The sequence below is a fragment of the Prionailurus bengalensis genome, chromosome A1 (genome assembly GCF_016509475.1).
Source record: "Prionailurus bengalensis isolate Pbe53 chromosome A1, Fcat_Pben_1.1_paternal_pri, whole genome shotgun sequence".
Lineage (NCBI taxonomy): Eukaryota > Metazoa > Chordata > Mammalia > Carnivora > Felidae > Prionailurus > Prionailurus bengalensis.
Genome location: NC_057343.1, coordinates 240,741,628 through 240,759,012, shown reverse-complemented (window position 1 = coordinate 240,759,012; position 17,385 = coordinate 240,741,628). Strand labels below are relative to the sequence as shown.

Here is a 17,385-nt window from a genome sequence, read left to right as displayed (position 1 = left end):
CAAGTTAGTTAGCATACCTTGTAGTCTTGGCTTCAGGAATAAACCCTGCTTACCCGTCACTTACATACGACACCCAGTGCTCATCCCAATAAGCTCCCTCCTTAATGCCCATCGCCCATCTAGCCCATCCCCCACCCACCTACCTCCAAAATACTCTCTGTATTTAAGAGCCTCTAATTGTTTGCCTCCCTCTCTTTTTATCTTATTTTTCCTTCTCTTCCCCTATGTTCATCCGGTGTGTTTCTTAAATTCCACATATGAGTGAAATCATGTATCTGTCTTTCTGTGACTGACTTATTTCACTTAGCATAATACCATCTAGTTCCATCCACGTTGTTGCAAATGGCAAGGTTTCATTCTTTTTGATGGCTGAGTAGCATTCCATTGTGTATATATACCATATCTTCTTTGTCCATTCATCAGTCAGGTGACATTTGGGCTCTTTCCATATCTTTGGCTACTGTTGATAATGGTGCTGTAAACGTTGGGGTGCATGTGCCCCTTCGCACCCGCACTCCCATTTCCTTCGGATAAACACCTAGTAGTGTAATTTCTGGGTCGTAGGATAGTTCTATTTTTAATTCAGCTATTTCTAAGAAGGTGCTTTTAGCCGTAAGGTGAACTCTGTGTCGTTTTATATTATTGACAACGGTGAGAATTTTGCCGGTTAGCACAACTTTGGTTCTTGACCATTAAATGAACAAAGGCTCTCCATGCCCCTTCCCAGGCCAGCCTCATGAGGACTCCCTCTCCCTCTTCCCCCAAACCCTATATGGTAAAGACCGATTCTAGAACTCTGGCCCCGAGCCGAGCAGGCCCTGCAGGCTGGGAAGCCTAGAAGATTGTAGTGCAGCACCGAGGCTCCTTCTGTCACGCCCACAGGGGGACTGAACACGGAGGGTGAGGAGAGAGGCATAGACTCTGACCCCAGCCCCCGACTCAGATGCATGGTGCCCTCCCCTTTTGCAGGAGGAACAGTTTGGCATGTACGCGCTTTACAGCAAGAACAAGCCCCGGTCAGATGCTCTGCTCTGCAGCCACGGCAACGCCTTCTTCAAGGTCGCCCCCCCCCCCACCCCGCGAGCCGCGCCGCCCCCCACCCGGCCCAGGGGCTGACCCTCTCACCCTGGCCCTTGCAGGACAAGCAGCGGGAGCTGGGAGACAAGATGAACTTGGCCTCCTACCTGCTGAAGCCCGTGCAGCGTATGGGCAAGTACGCACTGCTTCTCCAGGACCTGGCCAGGGAGGCCAGCTGCTGCCCTGCCTGGGAGCAGGAGCTGGGCGAGCTCCGGGCTGCCGAGGGTGTGGTCCGCTTCCAGCTGCGCCATGGCAACGACCTGTTGGCGATGGATGCGGTCCGAGGCTGTGATGTAAGTGCCCTGAGGCCCTGATGGGCTCTCATGAGTTCAGGAAAGATGTGGCCTGGTATCAGAACACATACGCTTTCCTTTGGGGAAGTCTCCCGAAGCTTGAGAACTCTCAAGGGGCTGGCAGGTGAGGGGAGCAGAGAGCGGCTTCCCGTCCAGGTGACTGGAGCAGCAGCTGCAGGGTGTGAATGGCAGGCCATCTGTTTATTAGGGCTCCTTGAGGACAACTGGATGCATGAAAATGTGGGCCATCGGGCTTGGGGCAAGCCAACATTGGCTCGTCCCATGCTGCCAACCTCTCTGCTGGAGTGCTGAGGGCCGGCATCCATGCCCCACCCCACCACAGTAGCATGGTAGGACCAGCATAGGCAGAAGAGGAGCCCTTTCTCTGGCAGAGCCCCTTATGTCTGACATTCAGAGGGACAGCCCCAGAATTCCCAGTACAAAGTGAAAATGTGGGTACCCTGCTTAAAAACAGCACTAAGAGTTTCACGAGCAATAATCTGAGCACGGGCCCTTCTGGCCACCATGATGCAGCACATCCCCCAGGCCACCACCCATATGGATGTCCTCCCCCACTGCCAATGCTGGGCACCTGCAAGGTGAGCTGGCCTGTGCGTGGGCTTGGCTAGGGATGTGCCCACGTCCTGCCCTGCCTCTTCAGCCACGCAGACTAGCAGGAGCCCCGACCCTGAGGGTTTGGCACCAGTCACAATGTGTGGGTTTTTCCCCCACACATCCGAGCAATTCTCAGATACCAGCTGGATGTCCTATAATTCAACTCAATGCTGACACCATCTGCCTGGACATAGCATGAGACCCCCACAGGTGAAGGGCTCCCCTTCCTGTGGCAAAGGTCAGAACCCAGAGAAGCAGTGTACTTATGACCTCACCAGTGTACCGTAAAGGGCACAACTCAGGAACAGCCAGATGGAAGAGAGGCACAGGGCCAGGTGCATGGAAACGGGTACAGAGCTTCTGTGCCCCCTCTGAGCGTCTCACCTCTTCACCAAGCAGTAAGCTCTCAAAGCCTGTCCTTTGGGGTTGTATGGAGGCCTCGTCATAGGACTCATTGATTGAGTCACTGGCCATTGGTGATCAATTTCACCTCTAGCCCCTCTCCCCTCTCCGGAGGCCGAGGTGGGGCCAGGTCAGGTCCCACTGTCCCTGAGGGAGGCTGGTTCCATCTGCAGGTAAATCTGAAGGAGCAGGGGCAGCTGAGATGCCAGGACGAGTTTATCGTCTGCTGTGGAAGGAAAAAGTATCTGAGGCACGTCTTCCTCTTTGAAGACCTCATCCTGTTTAGCAAGACCAAAAAGGTGGACGGAGGCTACGACACCTACATGTACAAACAGTCCTTCAAGGTAACACGCCTGCCTCTCACCGGATGCCTCTGGGTGTCAGGTCCTGGTCTGCTGGGTGTGAGCAGGGACATGTGCTATCTGTTGTTTTCTGTGATTCTGTGTCTGGGCTTCGAAAGCCTCAGACCTTCAAAAACTGCAAGGAGACACTTGTCCTTTATAGTTCCATGTACTGGTTCAGTGGCTGGAAAAAGTCTCCTCAATCGGTAACTCCATTTCAGATTTTGGCATGTCTATAGGTGTGGCCCTCACCTGACTGAGCTTCTGAGCCCCTGAGAGGGTCCCACAACCACAATGCCTTACCTGCCCATGCCAAGGAGCATATCAGAGAGGGTTCTGTAGTCCCATCCGGTGTGGCAACCACAGAACCTTCTAGTCCGGCCTTCCTTTCTCCAGTGGGGGAACTGAGGCCCCAAGAGGGAGCCATGGCACATGATTGGAACCCAGTTCATCCAGTGGGCCCCGGGCCTGCCTCATCCCTACCATTTGATGTCTGGGTGAAGAGACTCCCAACACTGAGGTGCTGGGGTCAGTCAGCCAGGGAGTGGTCAGTTGGATCAATGGTTGCTGATGCGGCTGCCACTCACTGCTTGTGGTGCAGACAGCCGAGATTGGGATGACGGAGAACGTCGGAGACAGTGGCTTGAGGTTTGAGATCTGGTTCCGCAGACGGCGGAAATCCCAGGACACCTACATTCTCCAGGCCAGCTCTGCAGAGGTCAAGACAGCCTGGACCCACATGATAGGGCAGATCCTGTGGCGGCAGGCTCTGCGGAACAGAGGTGGGCAAAAAAGGGCTATCGAGAGCCAGCTCTGTGTTTAGGGGTCTGGCCTTGGAGTAGAGGTTTGGGGCCAGGGGTTAGGGGCTAAGTTCAGGCCAGGGGCATGGGGTCAGGGGTTGGGGTCAGGGGTTAGGGGGTTGGACCTGGGTAGGTGCTTGGGGCCAGTTTGGGCCAGGTGGCCCTTGGAGAGCCCTAGGCCCAGATGGCCCCTGGGAGGCCCCCTCCGTCAGCACCATTTATGTGGAAGTGGCTGGATCCTTCCATCAGCACACAAACACGTATTTCCCCTTTACTCATGTATAAACAAGACCCCTGTCCCCACACCACGGCAATTCCAGAGATGTCCTGACAAAGCACCATGCCCTCCTGGATGATAGGACACTGTTGTCTCCCTGAAGGTGAGGGACCTCTTCTGTAAGGCCCTATGCTCCATGTGCCAGGACCCCACCTAGGTTTCTGCCCCGACATGCTCCTGGTCTGGATTGATGGTGTTGGGTGCAGAGCATCAACAGGTGTGGTATCAAAGCCAAGCCACTGCTTGGAAAATGTCCTACCTGCTTCTGTTTTAGAGCTCAGAATGCAGGAAATGGTGTCAATGGGGATGAGCACCAAACCGTTCGTGGACATCCAGCCCAGCGATGCAGCCATAAGTGATCGGGCCGTCAAGAAGGGGGCAGGTAATGTGGCCTCAGCCCTCACTCTCACTCTGTTCCGCTGACTCAGACTCAGGTCCTGGCGCTCACTGTGGGCCCCAAGGGCCAGCACAGTGGGCTGGACATGACTGCAGTGAGAGGGACCTCGTCAGTTTTCAGATGGCCATTTCATTCTCGAGTCTGGACCACGCTTTTGGAGCCAAAACCAGACCCACCTGCTTTCTGTCCCCTTCCAGAGTCATGGACGCGAGCACCCATGGCCGTGCCCCCCTGTGACCACGCCACCTCCTTTAAGAGGCCACACTCTACCATCTCAGACAGCAGCACCTCCTCCTCTGGCAGCCAGTCCTCCTCTGCCCTGGGGCCACCGGGCCCGCATGCCACTGCCAGCCCAGCCCTGCGGAGCTCCGCCTCCTGCCCCTGGCCTTACGACATGCGCACCTGCTTCGAGGAGGAGGATGAGCTGGAGCAGGAGACCGGGAGCCAGCCTTCCACGAGTGAGTGTACTTAGCATTGGAGCCTGCACGCCCCGGCCTCCGACAGCCGGTCCTGGGGGGGGGGGGGGGGCAGTTCACGGGCTCATTTATCTCCCTTGCTCCTATGTACTTCCAAAAGTTTTCAAACGCATTCTGATTTTTCTTTATAAAGAAAAATTTGTTAAAAAAACAAACACCAAAAACTTTTACTTCCACCCAAAATGAGGTAATAAGGGACAGACCTAAAACAAGCAAGCAGACAAAAACGAGACGAAACAAACCCTAAACAGACAAAAGATCTGAATCAAGATTTTGAGACATAGGACATCCAGCACCACAGGTCGTGACCTGAGAGGCAGGAATGTGATGTCGCACATTCCTGTGATTGGTCCGATTTCTGCCCTGAGAGGGGCTCAGTGAGGGGAGCCTCGGACCCCCAGTGGAGGAGGACAGACCAGGGGAGCCCCATGCAGTGTGAGCCCTCTAGGGTCTGGGCCCGGCAGAGCGCTGGTCAGCACCGCGCCTGAGGAGGCCGCCCAGGCCTGAACCTCTGGGGGACTAAAGAGCCTCCCACGGCACAGACAGCAGCAGCCCCCTCCCGGGGCGGCTGCAGGTCCTTGGAAGGGCTCGCTCAGGGGAGGGGGTTGGGCTGACACTGCTGCTGCTGAGCGGCCAGCGCATCACGGATGGAAGACGTTTGCCGGTAACCTCACTGCATCCCACAGCAAACCTCAAGGAGGTTTATAGGGCCACAGAAACATCCAGCAGCCAGCAGGGTAGACTCACACTGTCCCGTACCAGGCCTGCAACGATGTAGGAGACAGACCGTAACAAGGGCCGTAATCAATCGGGCAACGTCAGCTGGAACTGACGTGACCGTTAGAATCACCGGTCCTGGTGGTCACACCGTCATCCTGTGTCTCTGCTGTCCACCACATTAAGTCACAACAGGGAAGATAGGGTGGACTAAGCTTAGCAGGACAAGCGGCCACAAGGCCCGAGGTGAACCTGTCACTGGGTGGGGTTGCCAGAAAGTAAGACTTGGCAGAAGAAAAGGTTAGTGATGTAGCGGTAGAAACTGTCCAAAATGACACAGAGAATCAAGGAAAAAGAGCAGTGAGCTGTGTGACAACTTCGAGCAGCCCGACAGACACGTACCAGCGTCCCCAAAGTGGAGGGACGACAAAACTCTGAGGGAACAATGGCTGAATATTTCCCTGACTTGATGAAGGGTGTAAACCCAAGGTCCCAAGAAGACCCCTGAACCCCAAGCACACAGAACGCGCGTTGTAAACTGTGGAAACCCAGTGACGACAGACATCTTGAAAGCAGCCAGGGGAGCCGGCGTGTTCTGTGCCGAGGGACTTCTCACGGCGGACAACACGTTGGGCTGGCATTGTCTGACAACCATCGGGTTCAACGTGACAGATGTGTCTTTCAGGAATAGTGAAACAAAGCGAAACAACATGCTCGTGCATATGAAAAGCTGTAACTGTTCCTTACCAGCAGACTCCAAGGAGAAGGGCAGTGACACAGGGGGGACAAAGGCTGAAGAAAGGAGGGCTCTTCTATTTAAGTCTCTGTAAGAGACAGTGGCTGTTTGAAGAGCACAGTGTCAAGAGAACACGGGGTTAACACGCCGAGGCCATGGTGTACGTGTGCATAGAACGGATGGAGATGTGGCGGTTCTCAGCTGTGTGGTTCTATATGATTGCTGAGGTGTGTAATACCACCAGGGACAGATTGTAAGTCGTTAGGTGTGCATTCTAACCCCAAATGACCCCTAATATAACAAAGCAAAGATTTGCAGCTAATATACCAACGGTGGAAATAAAATGGAACCCTAAGAAAAGCTCAATCCGAAAGAATGTAGAAAGAGAAGGCGAACAGAAAGACTAACGAGAAAATAGACGGAGGCTCAGCATACCCGTGACCACAGGAGTATGCAGGGGCACAAGCAGCCTTCTGTGACTGACACACGTGTGCTGTGCAGACCGTGTCCCTGCTGTCGGGCCTCACAGCCACCCACACGGGTCCCCCCCTTGTCCGACGGCGCACGGAGAGGCCTGCCTTCTGAGAGCGCCGGCCTGCACGTGGAGGGGTGGGTGTGTTGGCTGGGCCCGCGGTGGCTGGTTTTTCGTCTCCTGTGTGTGGGGAATCACCACACACATGGTGCGGAGGGTCACAGGTGTCTGGTTTTCCAGAGAAATCCTTCCCACAGCCCCAGTGAGGCCCTTCCTCGGCGACACTGCCTGGGACACACGTCCTCCCAAGCCCCCATTGTGCCACCGTGACGACACCTCCGAGGGCACCGCTGACCACAAAGGCGTGTCTGCCCCGAGGGAGGCATCGTGCCTGAAGTCTGCTGGGGGTGCCCAGGTGTGCCAGGTGCCCCGCACCTGCTCAGAACAGCAGCAGCCACCTTCGTCGGGCCTGTGCCCTGGGCGGGCCCACAGGGAGCGTGGCTGGGGGCGCGCCCACGTCGCCAGCCCACAGCCACTGCGGTTGCCTGGTGCCGCCCTCCCTGGCTCCCACGTGGGCTGGCGCATCTCCCAGTGAAGCCCAGGTCTGGAGGTGGGGCTCTCTCTTCTCCTGCGATGTAAGACTCGGGCAAGAGTCTGTGCGGGAGGGCTCTGCCCAGCCGTCGTCAGCTCCGTGCAGAAACGGCCCTGTGATCCCCACGCAGAAGTGTGTGGGAAAGCCCACACCGGCCACACGGAGGTTGTGCCCGTGCAGCAGGGCCATGGCCGTGGCTCCGCCTGTGGTGATACAGTTGGGGCCCCCAGCAGCCCTTTAGGGCCGAGCCCTCATCCCGTCCTATTTATTTAAGCCGTGTGGCCCTTCTTGGGCCTCATTTTTTATTTTTCCCCTTTGACTGATGTGAGCCAGAGGCGTCCCGCTGGTGGAGAGGTCACCTGAGCACCTCCCTCCCAGTCTTCTCTGATTTCAGAAAAGCAGGGTCAGGAGACACTTGCTCATAAGGGTGTCCGCTTGCTCCGGCAGCACGGTCCCATCTGTTGTGACCCAGCCTCACAGTCGTCCCGTCATAACTCTGCGTGCATAACACATGCCTCACTCTCTATTTACGCGCTTCAGGGGGCCCTGAGTGCTGCGTGCAGAGGCAAGGGGGCCAGCCACCCCTAACCCAGCCCCTCTTTGCAGTGACTGAGTGCACGTCGTTGGGGGCCGGTGGCCTCAGGCTCCCGGGGCTGTTCTCTGAGGAGGGGCCCCAGAGCGCCTGCCCTGCTGTCCCCAGGAAGGGCTCGCAGCAGCAGCTCCACAGCCAGTTCACCACAACCGTGAGTACCCTCTCCTGAGACCTCCCTGTGAGAGGCCTGCCAGGCACGCTCAGGACCTGCCTGGGGACCCTGCTGGTGGGGCTTCCTGCTCAAGGGTTGGCCGCTCTTTGTCCTAGTCAGCAGGGGCGCCAGGCTATTGTTGGCAGCACAGGAGAGCCCAGACGCCGCTCAGGATGTACACACAGGCACATCCCCCCTGAGAGGGCGGGACTGGGGTGACCAGGGCAAGAAGTGGGGGCGCCACTCAGACACAGAGCCCTTCTCAACCAACCTTCACCCAGCCCCGGGTCATACACCTATCGACTGCAGGAAGCACCATCCTGGTTCTGGGAGAACCCCCATTCCCCCCCGACTCATGGGAGCCGTCCCCCAGTTCTGGGGAGACACCCCCATTCCCCCACTCTGTGAGAGCCGTCCTCGAGTTCTGGAGAGACACCCCCATTCCCCCACTCTTTGAGAGCCATCCCCCAGTTCTGGGGAGACACCTCCATTCCCCCCACTCTGTGAGAACCGTCCCCCAGTTCTGGGGAGACACCCCCATTCCCCCACTCTGTGAGAGCCATCCCCAGTTCTGGGGAGACACCTCCATTCCCCCCACTCTGTGAGAACTGTCCCCCAGTTCTGGGGAGACACCCCCATTCCCCCACTCTGTGAGAGCCGTCCTCGAGTTCTGGAGAGACACCCCCATTCCCCCCACACTGTGAGAACCGTCCCCCAGTTCTGGGGAGACACCTCCATTCCCCCCACTCTGTGAGAACCGTCCCCCAGTTCTGGGGAGACACCCCCATTCCCCCACTCTGTGAGAGCCGTCCCCCAGTTCTGGGGAGACACCCCCATCCCCCCATCCCCCCACTCTGTGAGAGCCATCCCCCAGTTCTGGGGAGACACCCCCATCCCCCCACTCTGTGAGAGCCATCCCCCAGTTCTGGGGAGACACCCCCATCCCCCCCATTCCCCCACTCTTTGAGAGCCGTCCCCAAGTCTGAGGGTATGCTGAGCCAAGAGTGTATGGAAGACAGGCCTTTGGCCCATGCGCCCTAGATTGCTGGTGATCACCAGTGACCTGGGTTCTCATCAGTGATTGCCTCCCCTTCTGACAGTGGTTTGACTGGCAGACAAAACAGGCCCTAGGTGTGGGGCTGTCCCGGCTTCCCCTGAAGTAATGGGAGGGTTCTCCCATCCACTGTCACCTTAAGATGCTGGACACGCCACCACCAGCCAGGGAGCCTGGGTGTCTCCGCCTTGTTCCATATGCTCCCACACACAGTCACGTGGCTGGACATTAACAGCCCCCCGGGAGGAGCACCCTGGCCAACGAGGCTGCTCCCCTGTTACCTCTGTTCCTGGACCAACCTCCCTGGGACCTCACTGCCTGTACCCCTAGGAACCACATGTCAAAGAGGGTGGCGTGGGGCTATTTCTGAGAGCTCAGGCATTCCTCCAAGAGGAAAGGGCCCGCAGACCCAGGCCCAGAGGCCTGGCCACAGAAGCCGATGGGGACCACTCCCACCTGCCCCAACCCCCGGACACCCCTTTGGAGTAGCTGCTGGGGAACCTGGCACCCTGCCCTTCTGAGAACTGGGTACCTCCCCAACACCCACTCATACAGCCCGTGCCCTGAGCCTTGCCAGGGGTTGGTGCTCTGAAGCACGTGCACTCACACGTTCTGGGATCAGAACAGCAAACACAGAACTGACACGTTTCAGGGTCAGAGTGTTTTGACTTCCAAATGCATCGTGATGCCAGCCGAGGTGGTCACCCTGTAGGTTCTGTCTGGACCCAGACCCAGGGACGAATCCACCACAAGGGTACCCAGCCTTGCCCTGACCTCGCCAGTGCTGGCCCCAAGTGCTTTTTTTTTTTTTTTTAATGTTTACTTATTTATTTTTTGAGAGAGAGAAAGCACAATCGGGAGAGGCAGAGAGAAGGGGAGAGAGAATCCCAAGCAGGCTCCACACTGTCAGCACAGAGCCTGATGTGGGGCTCGAACTCACGAACCATGAGATCACGCCCTGAGCCGGAACCAAGAGTCAGTCGCTTAACCGACCAAGCCCCCCCAGGGGCCCCTCAAGTGCTTCTTAAAAATGGATGTGTGTCCATGAGTCTGAGAACACCTTGCAGGGTATGAGGCCTCACGCAGCACCTCCCAGACAAGGACTCTGTGCTATCCACGCCTCGGGCACCAAGCAGCTGGATTGGGGGGAGGCCTGTGGGGTATGAGTAACCACCCTCATTCTTTCCACAGCTGTGAGGTATTTGGATGAGACTCAGCCCAGGGAGAATCCCCGTCAGAGGGTGCAGAGGACCCTCGACCCAGATCTGTGCCTGAGGTCTGGGAATGAGGCGCTCATGCTGGGAGCTCCTGATGCACCCCTACCGCAGCTGCTGGCCACCCCCACCCTCAGCACGCCATGGGCCCTGCCTGCCTGGCCATCACCTGGCCTCCCTCCACTCCTTCTGGGGCTCCTCAACCCCAGTCCACAGGCTCAGAGGGCTAGCCGGCCCAGATCTCCACCCCCGCACTGCTCTGAACTCCCCCGTGCTCCGAGGGCTGTGCCAAGGTTGGGGTGGAAACACACGGACCCCTGGTTCCGTTGGGGAGGTCCAAGCAGGCTTGGGGTGTCTCAGAGCAAGGTGGGCCCTCTGCAACCCTGTTTCCTGCAGTTCCAGGCCACACAGGCCCATGGGCGACAGTCCCCGGGAGTAGCCCTCAGTGGGATGTGTCCCAGACACAGAGGGTGCCTCTGAGTATAATTGGAATGTTGGTTCTCTTTCCTTTTTAACAAGGCATGTGTAGACAGTGGGGCTGCCGGTCACCACCTGTGGGCCTGGGTCCCAGGTTGGGATGAGGGCACAGCAACTAGGCCTGAGGTCTGGGGTGTAGAGAGCTCCCCAAGAGGACCACCCCTCTCCAAATGGAGCAGAATAATAATAAGCAGGGAAAGCCTAGGTAGACAGAAGACTTCAGTGAGTTTCCTGCTGCAGGTGTCTTCCCCACGAGACCCCCATTCTCCAGGCGGCAGCACCACCAGACCAGCCACTTGGAACAGGGGCAGATGGACAGGCAGGGTCCACACCAGAGGGACTTTGCGACTGTGCGTTTCCCAGCTGCTCTGAGCTGTTTCCATTGTTACTTTGTTTCAGTGCTGACTTGTTCCGAACTCCAGGAACATAAATAAATGGGACCTGTTTTTCTAAGACACGGTCACGCTGCTCTTACTTGGTTCTGTTGTGCCCAGGGACGTCACCAGCATGCGTCACCCAGGGAGCCTGGCTCCCATGACTCTGCGGGGACATGCGCAGCGGGACCTTTGTCTGGGGTCTCCCTGGTCCACGCCCAGGGCCACGTTGCCCGCTGCAGCTCCCAAGCACGGGCCCCCCTGTGGTGGGCACGGGCGGCACTCTTCAGGGGCCCGGTGCTACTTAGCCAAGCACTCGGGCAGCTCTGCTTTCACCAGCTGAGCGCTCCAAGGACAGGCTGGCCACTGGCAGACGCTTCCAGGGCCAGAGGCAAATAAGCACCCACGACCAAAATAGCTGTCAGATGACCAGAGGGCCCGCTCGCCACCTTTGGCCCAAAGGCGAGCTGCTCACAGCAGCTGCAGCTAAAAATAAGCGAGAAGGGCACCCATCTTTGGGAGAATCGCAACGGGAGAGCACCGTCCTGCCTTCGGGCCGCCACAGGCAGGAACGATGAGGTCGCTACGCTTCATTTCTGCTGAGGCCCTGGTGTCTCACCCCCAGGTGGCCAAGCAGAGCCTGGATGGTGTGGCCCACAATCTCTACCCACTCCTGTTCAAAGCCAGCTACTTGCTGGAGCAGGCAGAGGTGATCCGCACCCTGCTGGAGCGCTGGCCGCTGGAGGAGTTCTGGCTGAGTGCGCTGCTCGGGCCGCGCTCGGAACCCCCGGAGGACTTGCGGGACCGCGCCTGCCGGGCCTGCCTGGAGGCCTGTGTGCAGGGCCTCGCGGACCACGTGCTCCGGGCCGGGGGCCCGAGGCGGCTGCGGGTGGCAGACCTCACAGGCATCCGAGACGTGCAGGTGCAGCAGTGCCCCTGTGGCAGGGCGCTGGGCAGGTGGGGCCGCACGGAGCTGCTGGCCAGGACCTGCTGCCGGCTGCAGGCAGAGCCCCTAGTGGCCCAGCGCCCCATCCAGGTCCTTGCTGACCTCTTTGTCACAGAGGGCAACTTCAAGGTGGTGGTGCAGGCCCTGGGGCCATCAGGCCCTGCCCCACTGCGTGTGCACTGCCTTTCTTTCCGCGCTGACAGCCTGGGCCCCAGCCAGCTGCTGCACGTGCTGCGTCTGGCCGGGCCGGGTGAGCTGCGCAGGCTCGAGGTGGTGCACAACGTGCGGCTGCATGCGGGACACGTGCAGCAGCTGCTGGCCCAGGTGGGCTTCCCCCAGCTGGCCTCGCTCACCCTGCCTGCCAAGGCCTTCGACGCGCCCCCCACCAGCACCCCAACCCCCGACGGCGAGGACCCCCTCCTCACCTCCATCGCCTGGGAGCTCAGCCAGATGACCCAGCTCACAGAGCTGAGCGTGGCCTTCTCCACCCTGACAGGGAAGATTCGGAAACTGCTTGGGTGAGTCTGGGGTGACGGGACGGAGGGCAGGCCGGGTTAGCGGTGTCTCTGTTCACAGCTACTCAGCGTGGGTCTGGGTGACACGGGGCCCTCTCAGCGGCCAGGCGGAAGATGCACAAGAGACCTGCAGATGGGACCTGGCAGTTTACAAGGGCACAAGTTTCCCGGCTCCCTCCATCTTTACTCTGTGAGGGCCCAGAGCGGCAGGAGGGCACAGACAGAGGCGTGTGACCCAGAGGGGTTAGGTTGCGTGTAGCCTGGCAACACAGGGAACTCAAGGAGGACTGGTTTTGGTTAGTGAGCAGAAGAGAAAATTAGCAAAACGAACAACATAGAAGTGACTATGTTATATTGTATTAATTATCTGTCTCATAACAGATTACCCCCACACTGGCCTATGGTGGGCCACAAGCTCCATCAGAGCCCAGCACAACTTGGGTCTACTCTTGTGGTCTCCTCTGAAGGCTTGGTGGGCCGGGAGGGTTAGGCCATCCACTTCCAAGTTCAGTGTGAGGCTGTTGGCAGGTGGCCTCTGCACCTCGGCTGCTGGGAGTCCTCACGACAGAGAGGCTGATCTGAGAACCAGAGGTCACCCAGCTAGAAGCTCTTGAGACCGATGTGTCCACACTTCTGCATACCTTGTTGGTTTGGAGCTAGTCGGCAGGTCCATCCACGTGAGGGGAGGACACCACACAAGGGCGGGAGCACCAGGAAGGTCAGGGTTCCACCTGGTTGGTGACTGGCCATGAACATAGAAAATTAAACTTCTTTCTTGAGCCAGTGGGGGTGAAGATGTGGCTTCTAGTTTAGGGAGTCCTTGGCTTACAGATGTTTCTCTTCTATACAAAGGAACCCCAGAAGCTGCTGGCCAAGGGCTGCACTCACCTTTCCTTCTCTTTCCTAACCCTCCTCCTTCACCCTGCCTACCCCAGACCCCCCCATCCCTGGTCTTCTGTCCCAGGTCTTCTGGAGAGAGAAAAATGAGGGCTCCCTTCCTCCTTTCCTCCTGTCCCCAGTCTCCTGACATAAGAAAGGATGGTTCTGAGCTCACGTATGAATAAACTCTGGCATATATACGGTGGCTGGCTCTTTGAGACGCTCAGGACAGTCCTGCATTTCTGGCCTAGGTCCTCAGCCTGGATGTGCCTTTGCTACTGGGGGAAATTGGTTCCACAAGCCAGAGGACCCATCACCGGCCCAGCAGGGCCATCTTGCTAGCTCAGCCCCTGACAGGCTTTCCCGTCTCCCACCACACTCTGACCCTCCACTGGTAGAGTACGTGCTCCCGCGTGTGTTTCAGTCTGGCTGATTGTCAACAGCCTGATGAGGCCCCAAGGAGGTCCCAGCATGACGTGTGTCAGGCTAAACAAGTGTGAGACTGGGGGCGGGGGGGCGGGGTCGTTGGTGGTGGTGGTAGTCGGGGAAGGCTCACTCCCTGGCGTGACTTTGAGCAGAGACCCAGAGCATTGACTAGGCAGACTGTGCGGTGGCCTGGACAGAGGCGCAAAGGGCCCAAGCTGGTAATATGGAGGGATCAGGCATCAGCAGGGAGAAGGTTGGGGTTGGTAGGCAGGGAAGTGTGAGAGAGGGGAGTAGTGGAGGGGACGAAAGGAAGAGAGAAAGTCCTTGGAGGTTCTGAGCAGGAAGAAGGTGTGGTCGCGTTCGTATTCACAAGGGCTTCTCGGGCTTCTTTGGCCCACACGATAGACCTGGATGGAGGGGCCGGGAAAAGGACAAGCATGGTGGGCTCTCAGCACCCAGGAAGTACAGGTGCAGGTGCAGGGGGCAGGAGGGGTGGCAGAGAACAGGACCCCATATACTCTCCTGCACTGAGTGCTCAGCCTGATGGCACCAGACCCAGGCCCAGCATCACCCGGGCAGGGTGGGCTGAGGATGTGCATTCTTCACAAGTCCCAGGGCGCAAGGGCCCTTCCTGACTTTGAGAACTGCCCACCAGAGCAGGGTTTACCCCGGCTGTGCATTTGCTGATGCCGGGCCACCTACCCCACTTACATTAGAACACGGGAGGGTCTTTAGGTCCCAGCAAGGCTAGGGCTGGACTAGATGGCTCCACGGCTCTTCCCCGCCCTAAGGTTGTGAGGGCTTCTTCTCTTTGTTCATAGTGAAGCTAGCTGTTTTGTGCCAGCTCACGTGCACCTCACTGCCCCACGGCAAGTACATGAGCAGACACAGTGAGGGGTTGACAAAACAGATTTAACATTTTAGGAACTGATGACAAAGGCCAGACCTGTCTTGGGCTAAGTTAATTCTTCTCTACACTTGGTCACACCACTGGTTCAAGACTCAGCTCTGCCATCACAGCCCCAAACTGTCCACAGACAGGAGGCAAATGAATTACCCTAGTTCTAACAACACTTTATTTATGGACACTGAAAACTGAATTTCATATTATTTTCACATGTCACCGAGTATCTTTCTTCTTTTGATTTGTTCCAATGTTTACAGATATAAAAACCATTTTAGTCTTAGGCTGAATAAAACAAGGCAGGAGTGGATTCAGCCTTTGGGCCATGGTCCGCTGACCCATGAGATAGAATTCACCTTTATTCCTCCCAGAGCTCCTTGCGGGGATCTCCTTTCACCTGTGCTCTTTTCCGCCCCGCCCCTAGCCCCCTGAGGACACCGCTGAGGGTCCTGGACCTGGCCAACTGCTCCCTGAACCACGCGGACATGGCCTTCTTGGCAGACTGTGCCCACAGCATGTGTCTGGAGGTGCTGGACCTCAGTGGGCACAGCCTGTTCAGCCTGTTCCCCTCAACCTTCTTCAGGCTGCTGGGCCGGGCTGCCCAGACACTGAGGATTCTCACCCTGGAGGAGTGCAGCATCGAAGACAGCCACATGAGCATGCTGATATTGGCCCTGAGCCCTTGCCACGAGCTCTGTGAGCTTCGCTTCCTGGGGAACCCACTGTCGGCCCGGGCCCTGAGGCGCCTCTTCACAGCTCTCTGTGAGCTGCCCAAGCTTCGGTGCGTAGAGTTCCCAGTGCCCAAGGACTGCTACCCTGAGGGCACCGCCTACCCCCAGGATGAGCTGGCCATGTCCAAATTTGACCAGCAGAAATACAATGTGATTGCTGAGGACCTCCGGGCTGTGCTGCTTAGGGCTGGCCGGGGGGACATCCAAGTCTGCACGCCCCTCTTTGGAAGTTTTGACCCAGATATCCAAGAAACAAGCAATGAACTTGGAGCTTTCTTGTTGCAAGCTTTCAAAACTGCTCTAGAAAACTTTTCTAGAGCGTTGGAACAAATGTAGTAGGCCCTTGAGCAGGCCAAAGGGGGCCTTGTAGTTCAGCTGCACGACACCCCGGGCATCCTGAGTCAGCAGGCTTGGGCATCCACTCCCCCGGCCACCACCATTTGAAGCATCTCTTAGTGAAACTCGTGTGTGACATCCATTAAGCACTAGAGGAGTGGAAACTCTGGCTCCAGGAAAGGTGACTCAAGGCCACTTTGGTGTCAGAGCTCCACGGGGACCCACGAGCTGGCCGCCACCGTGGTAGTGCTGAACAGTGGAGCAGTGCTGGGCAGGACGGGAGCAAGGAGAGGGAGCCCAGACATCAGGCCAGGGCCAGGAAGACACCAGAACCTGTCACAGAACAGGTTGTCTGTACCACGTCTGGGTGGTTTGAGTGATTGAGTCCTGATGCATAAATGCTTAATTACAATGTCGGGGCTAGTTTTCTGTTAAGATCTGACTCATACGAAGGGCTGAGTGTTAGGATGATTACATACTAATAAAACAGCAGTGTGACTTATTCGGACGTGGCTTTAATTTCAACGCAATTTGTATTTTTTTAAGTATCTAAGAATATGAAAATGAAACGTTTTCTCAAGACAGAGGCTAGGGCTTGATGGGGCCACACCTCCTCACACCATAACCACCAAGTTCTCAATGGGGGTTTGAATGACTGTGTGAGCAGGCTCTGTCTTGTGTCCAACAGCAGGTCCCTCCTCCCCCCAGGTGAGTCCCTGTCCAGGTATGTCCCATGCCTTTCTCTCCACAACCAAGTGGGGCTGCCTAAGATGTGGGGCTCCCGAGTGACAGCTGTCTCAGGATTCTGCTTACTGGGGAAGGCAATAAGGTTCCTCCCAGGTCTTTCAGGAAAGGAGGACAGGGGCAGGAGGGAAGAGGTGATGTCTAACTCCCCTTGCCCCTCAGAGCTGTTTTCTGAGCCACCACCCTCACTGCTCTGCTCACCCTCGGCCATCTCCACAGGTCCATCCTGCTGGCAAAGTCTCTGAACCCTATTTCAGGCACATGGAGTTTGTTATTTTAAGAAGGCCTCGAAAAGAGGGTAGTCACAGAGCAAAATTTTGCAGTGATTTCATTCTAACTCTAAAGAGTGAATTAATTGAAACTGTTTGTGTCTGTGGCTGGCAGGATAGGACCCAGCATGTACATGGGCAGCTGTGGTGGAGATGGGCCCAGGGATGCTGTGGTGACTGAAGCAGGAGGTAGGCATGCAGGCGTCTACTGGTAGCGAATGTTCCTGATGGCTCCCGCTCCTGGTGCCCCTGAAGAACGAACGCATGAAAGCCAAAGAGGATGGTGGGGGCGGGAGGCACATTCAGAGCAGCTCTGAAGCATGTGGAGCAGCCAAGCAGGACCTATGCCTCCTGTGCCATCGTGGTGCCTGTCGTTCACTTGTTCCCGCGGACCTGCTGGGCCCCAACCCTGCAAGTGCCATTTCTGGCCACGATGGGTTTTTGCCACACCTGCCCAGCCTGGGAATCAGAGGCTCTGACGATGCCCATGTGATGTCGGTCACAGGAATCCTGCCAGGGCCCAGGCACATCCCTGTGCTTTTCATGCCGGGGAGGGCACGGCTCCAACCCAAAGGCAA

General features: G+C 57.3%; 2 protein-coding genes across 2 annotated transcripts in view; both read left to right on the top strand.

Moving 5' to 3' along the window:
• Positions 1–11,136, top strand: part of PLEKHG4B (pleckstrin homology and RhoGEF domain containing G4B) — an 81,270-nt gene extending 70,134 nt beyond the window's left edge. The window contains exons 14-21 of the mRNA XM_043602168.1: positions 970–1,059; positions 1,140–1,370; positions 2,561–2,731; positions 3,330–3,510; positions 4,080–4,187; positions 4,400–4,660; positions 7,802–7,938; positions 10,184–11,136. Coding sequence (XP_043458103.1) covers positions 970–1,059; positions 1,140–1,370; positions 2,561–2,731; positions 3,330–3,510; positions 4,080–4,187; positions 4,400–4,660; positions 7,802–7,938; positions 10,184–10,189 — 1,185 coding nt within the window. The 3' untranslated portion in view covers positions 10,190–11,136. The remainder of the gene's footprint in view (positions 1–969; positions 1,060–1,139; positions 1,371–2,560; positions 2,732–3,329; positions 3,511–4,079; positions 4,188–4,399; positions 4,661–7,801; positions 7,939–10,183) is intronic.
• Positions 11,137–11,250: 114 nt separating this feature from the next.
• On the top strand, positions 11,251–16,296 carry LRRC14B (leucine rich repeat containing 14B). The gene is made up of 2 exons (XM_043602181.1): positions 11,251–12,521; positions 15,152–16,296. The coding sequence occupies exons 1-2, from the start codon at positions 11,632–11,634 to the stop codon at positions 15,792–15,794; spliced, it is 1,533 nt and encodes a 510-aa protein (XP_043458116.1). The 5' UTR covers positions 11,251–11,631; the 3' UTR covers positions 15,795–16,296.
• The last annotated feature ends 1,089 nt before the right edge of the window (positions 16,297–17,385 follow it).

Excerpts from the sequence above, each read along its gene's own strand:
- LRRC14B (XM_043602181.1), top strand. The coding sequence starts at position 11,632 with ATGAGGTCGCTACGCTTCATTTCTGCTGAGGCCCTGGTGTCTCACCCC. Across the intron at positions 12,522-15,151 it reads AAGATTCGGAAACTGCTTGG|CCCCCTGAGGACACCGCTGA; the intron begins GTGAGTCTGGGG and ends CCCCGCCCCTAG.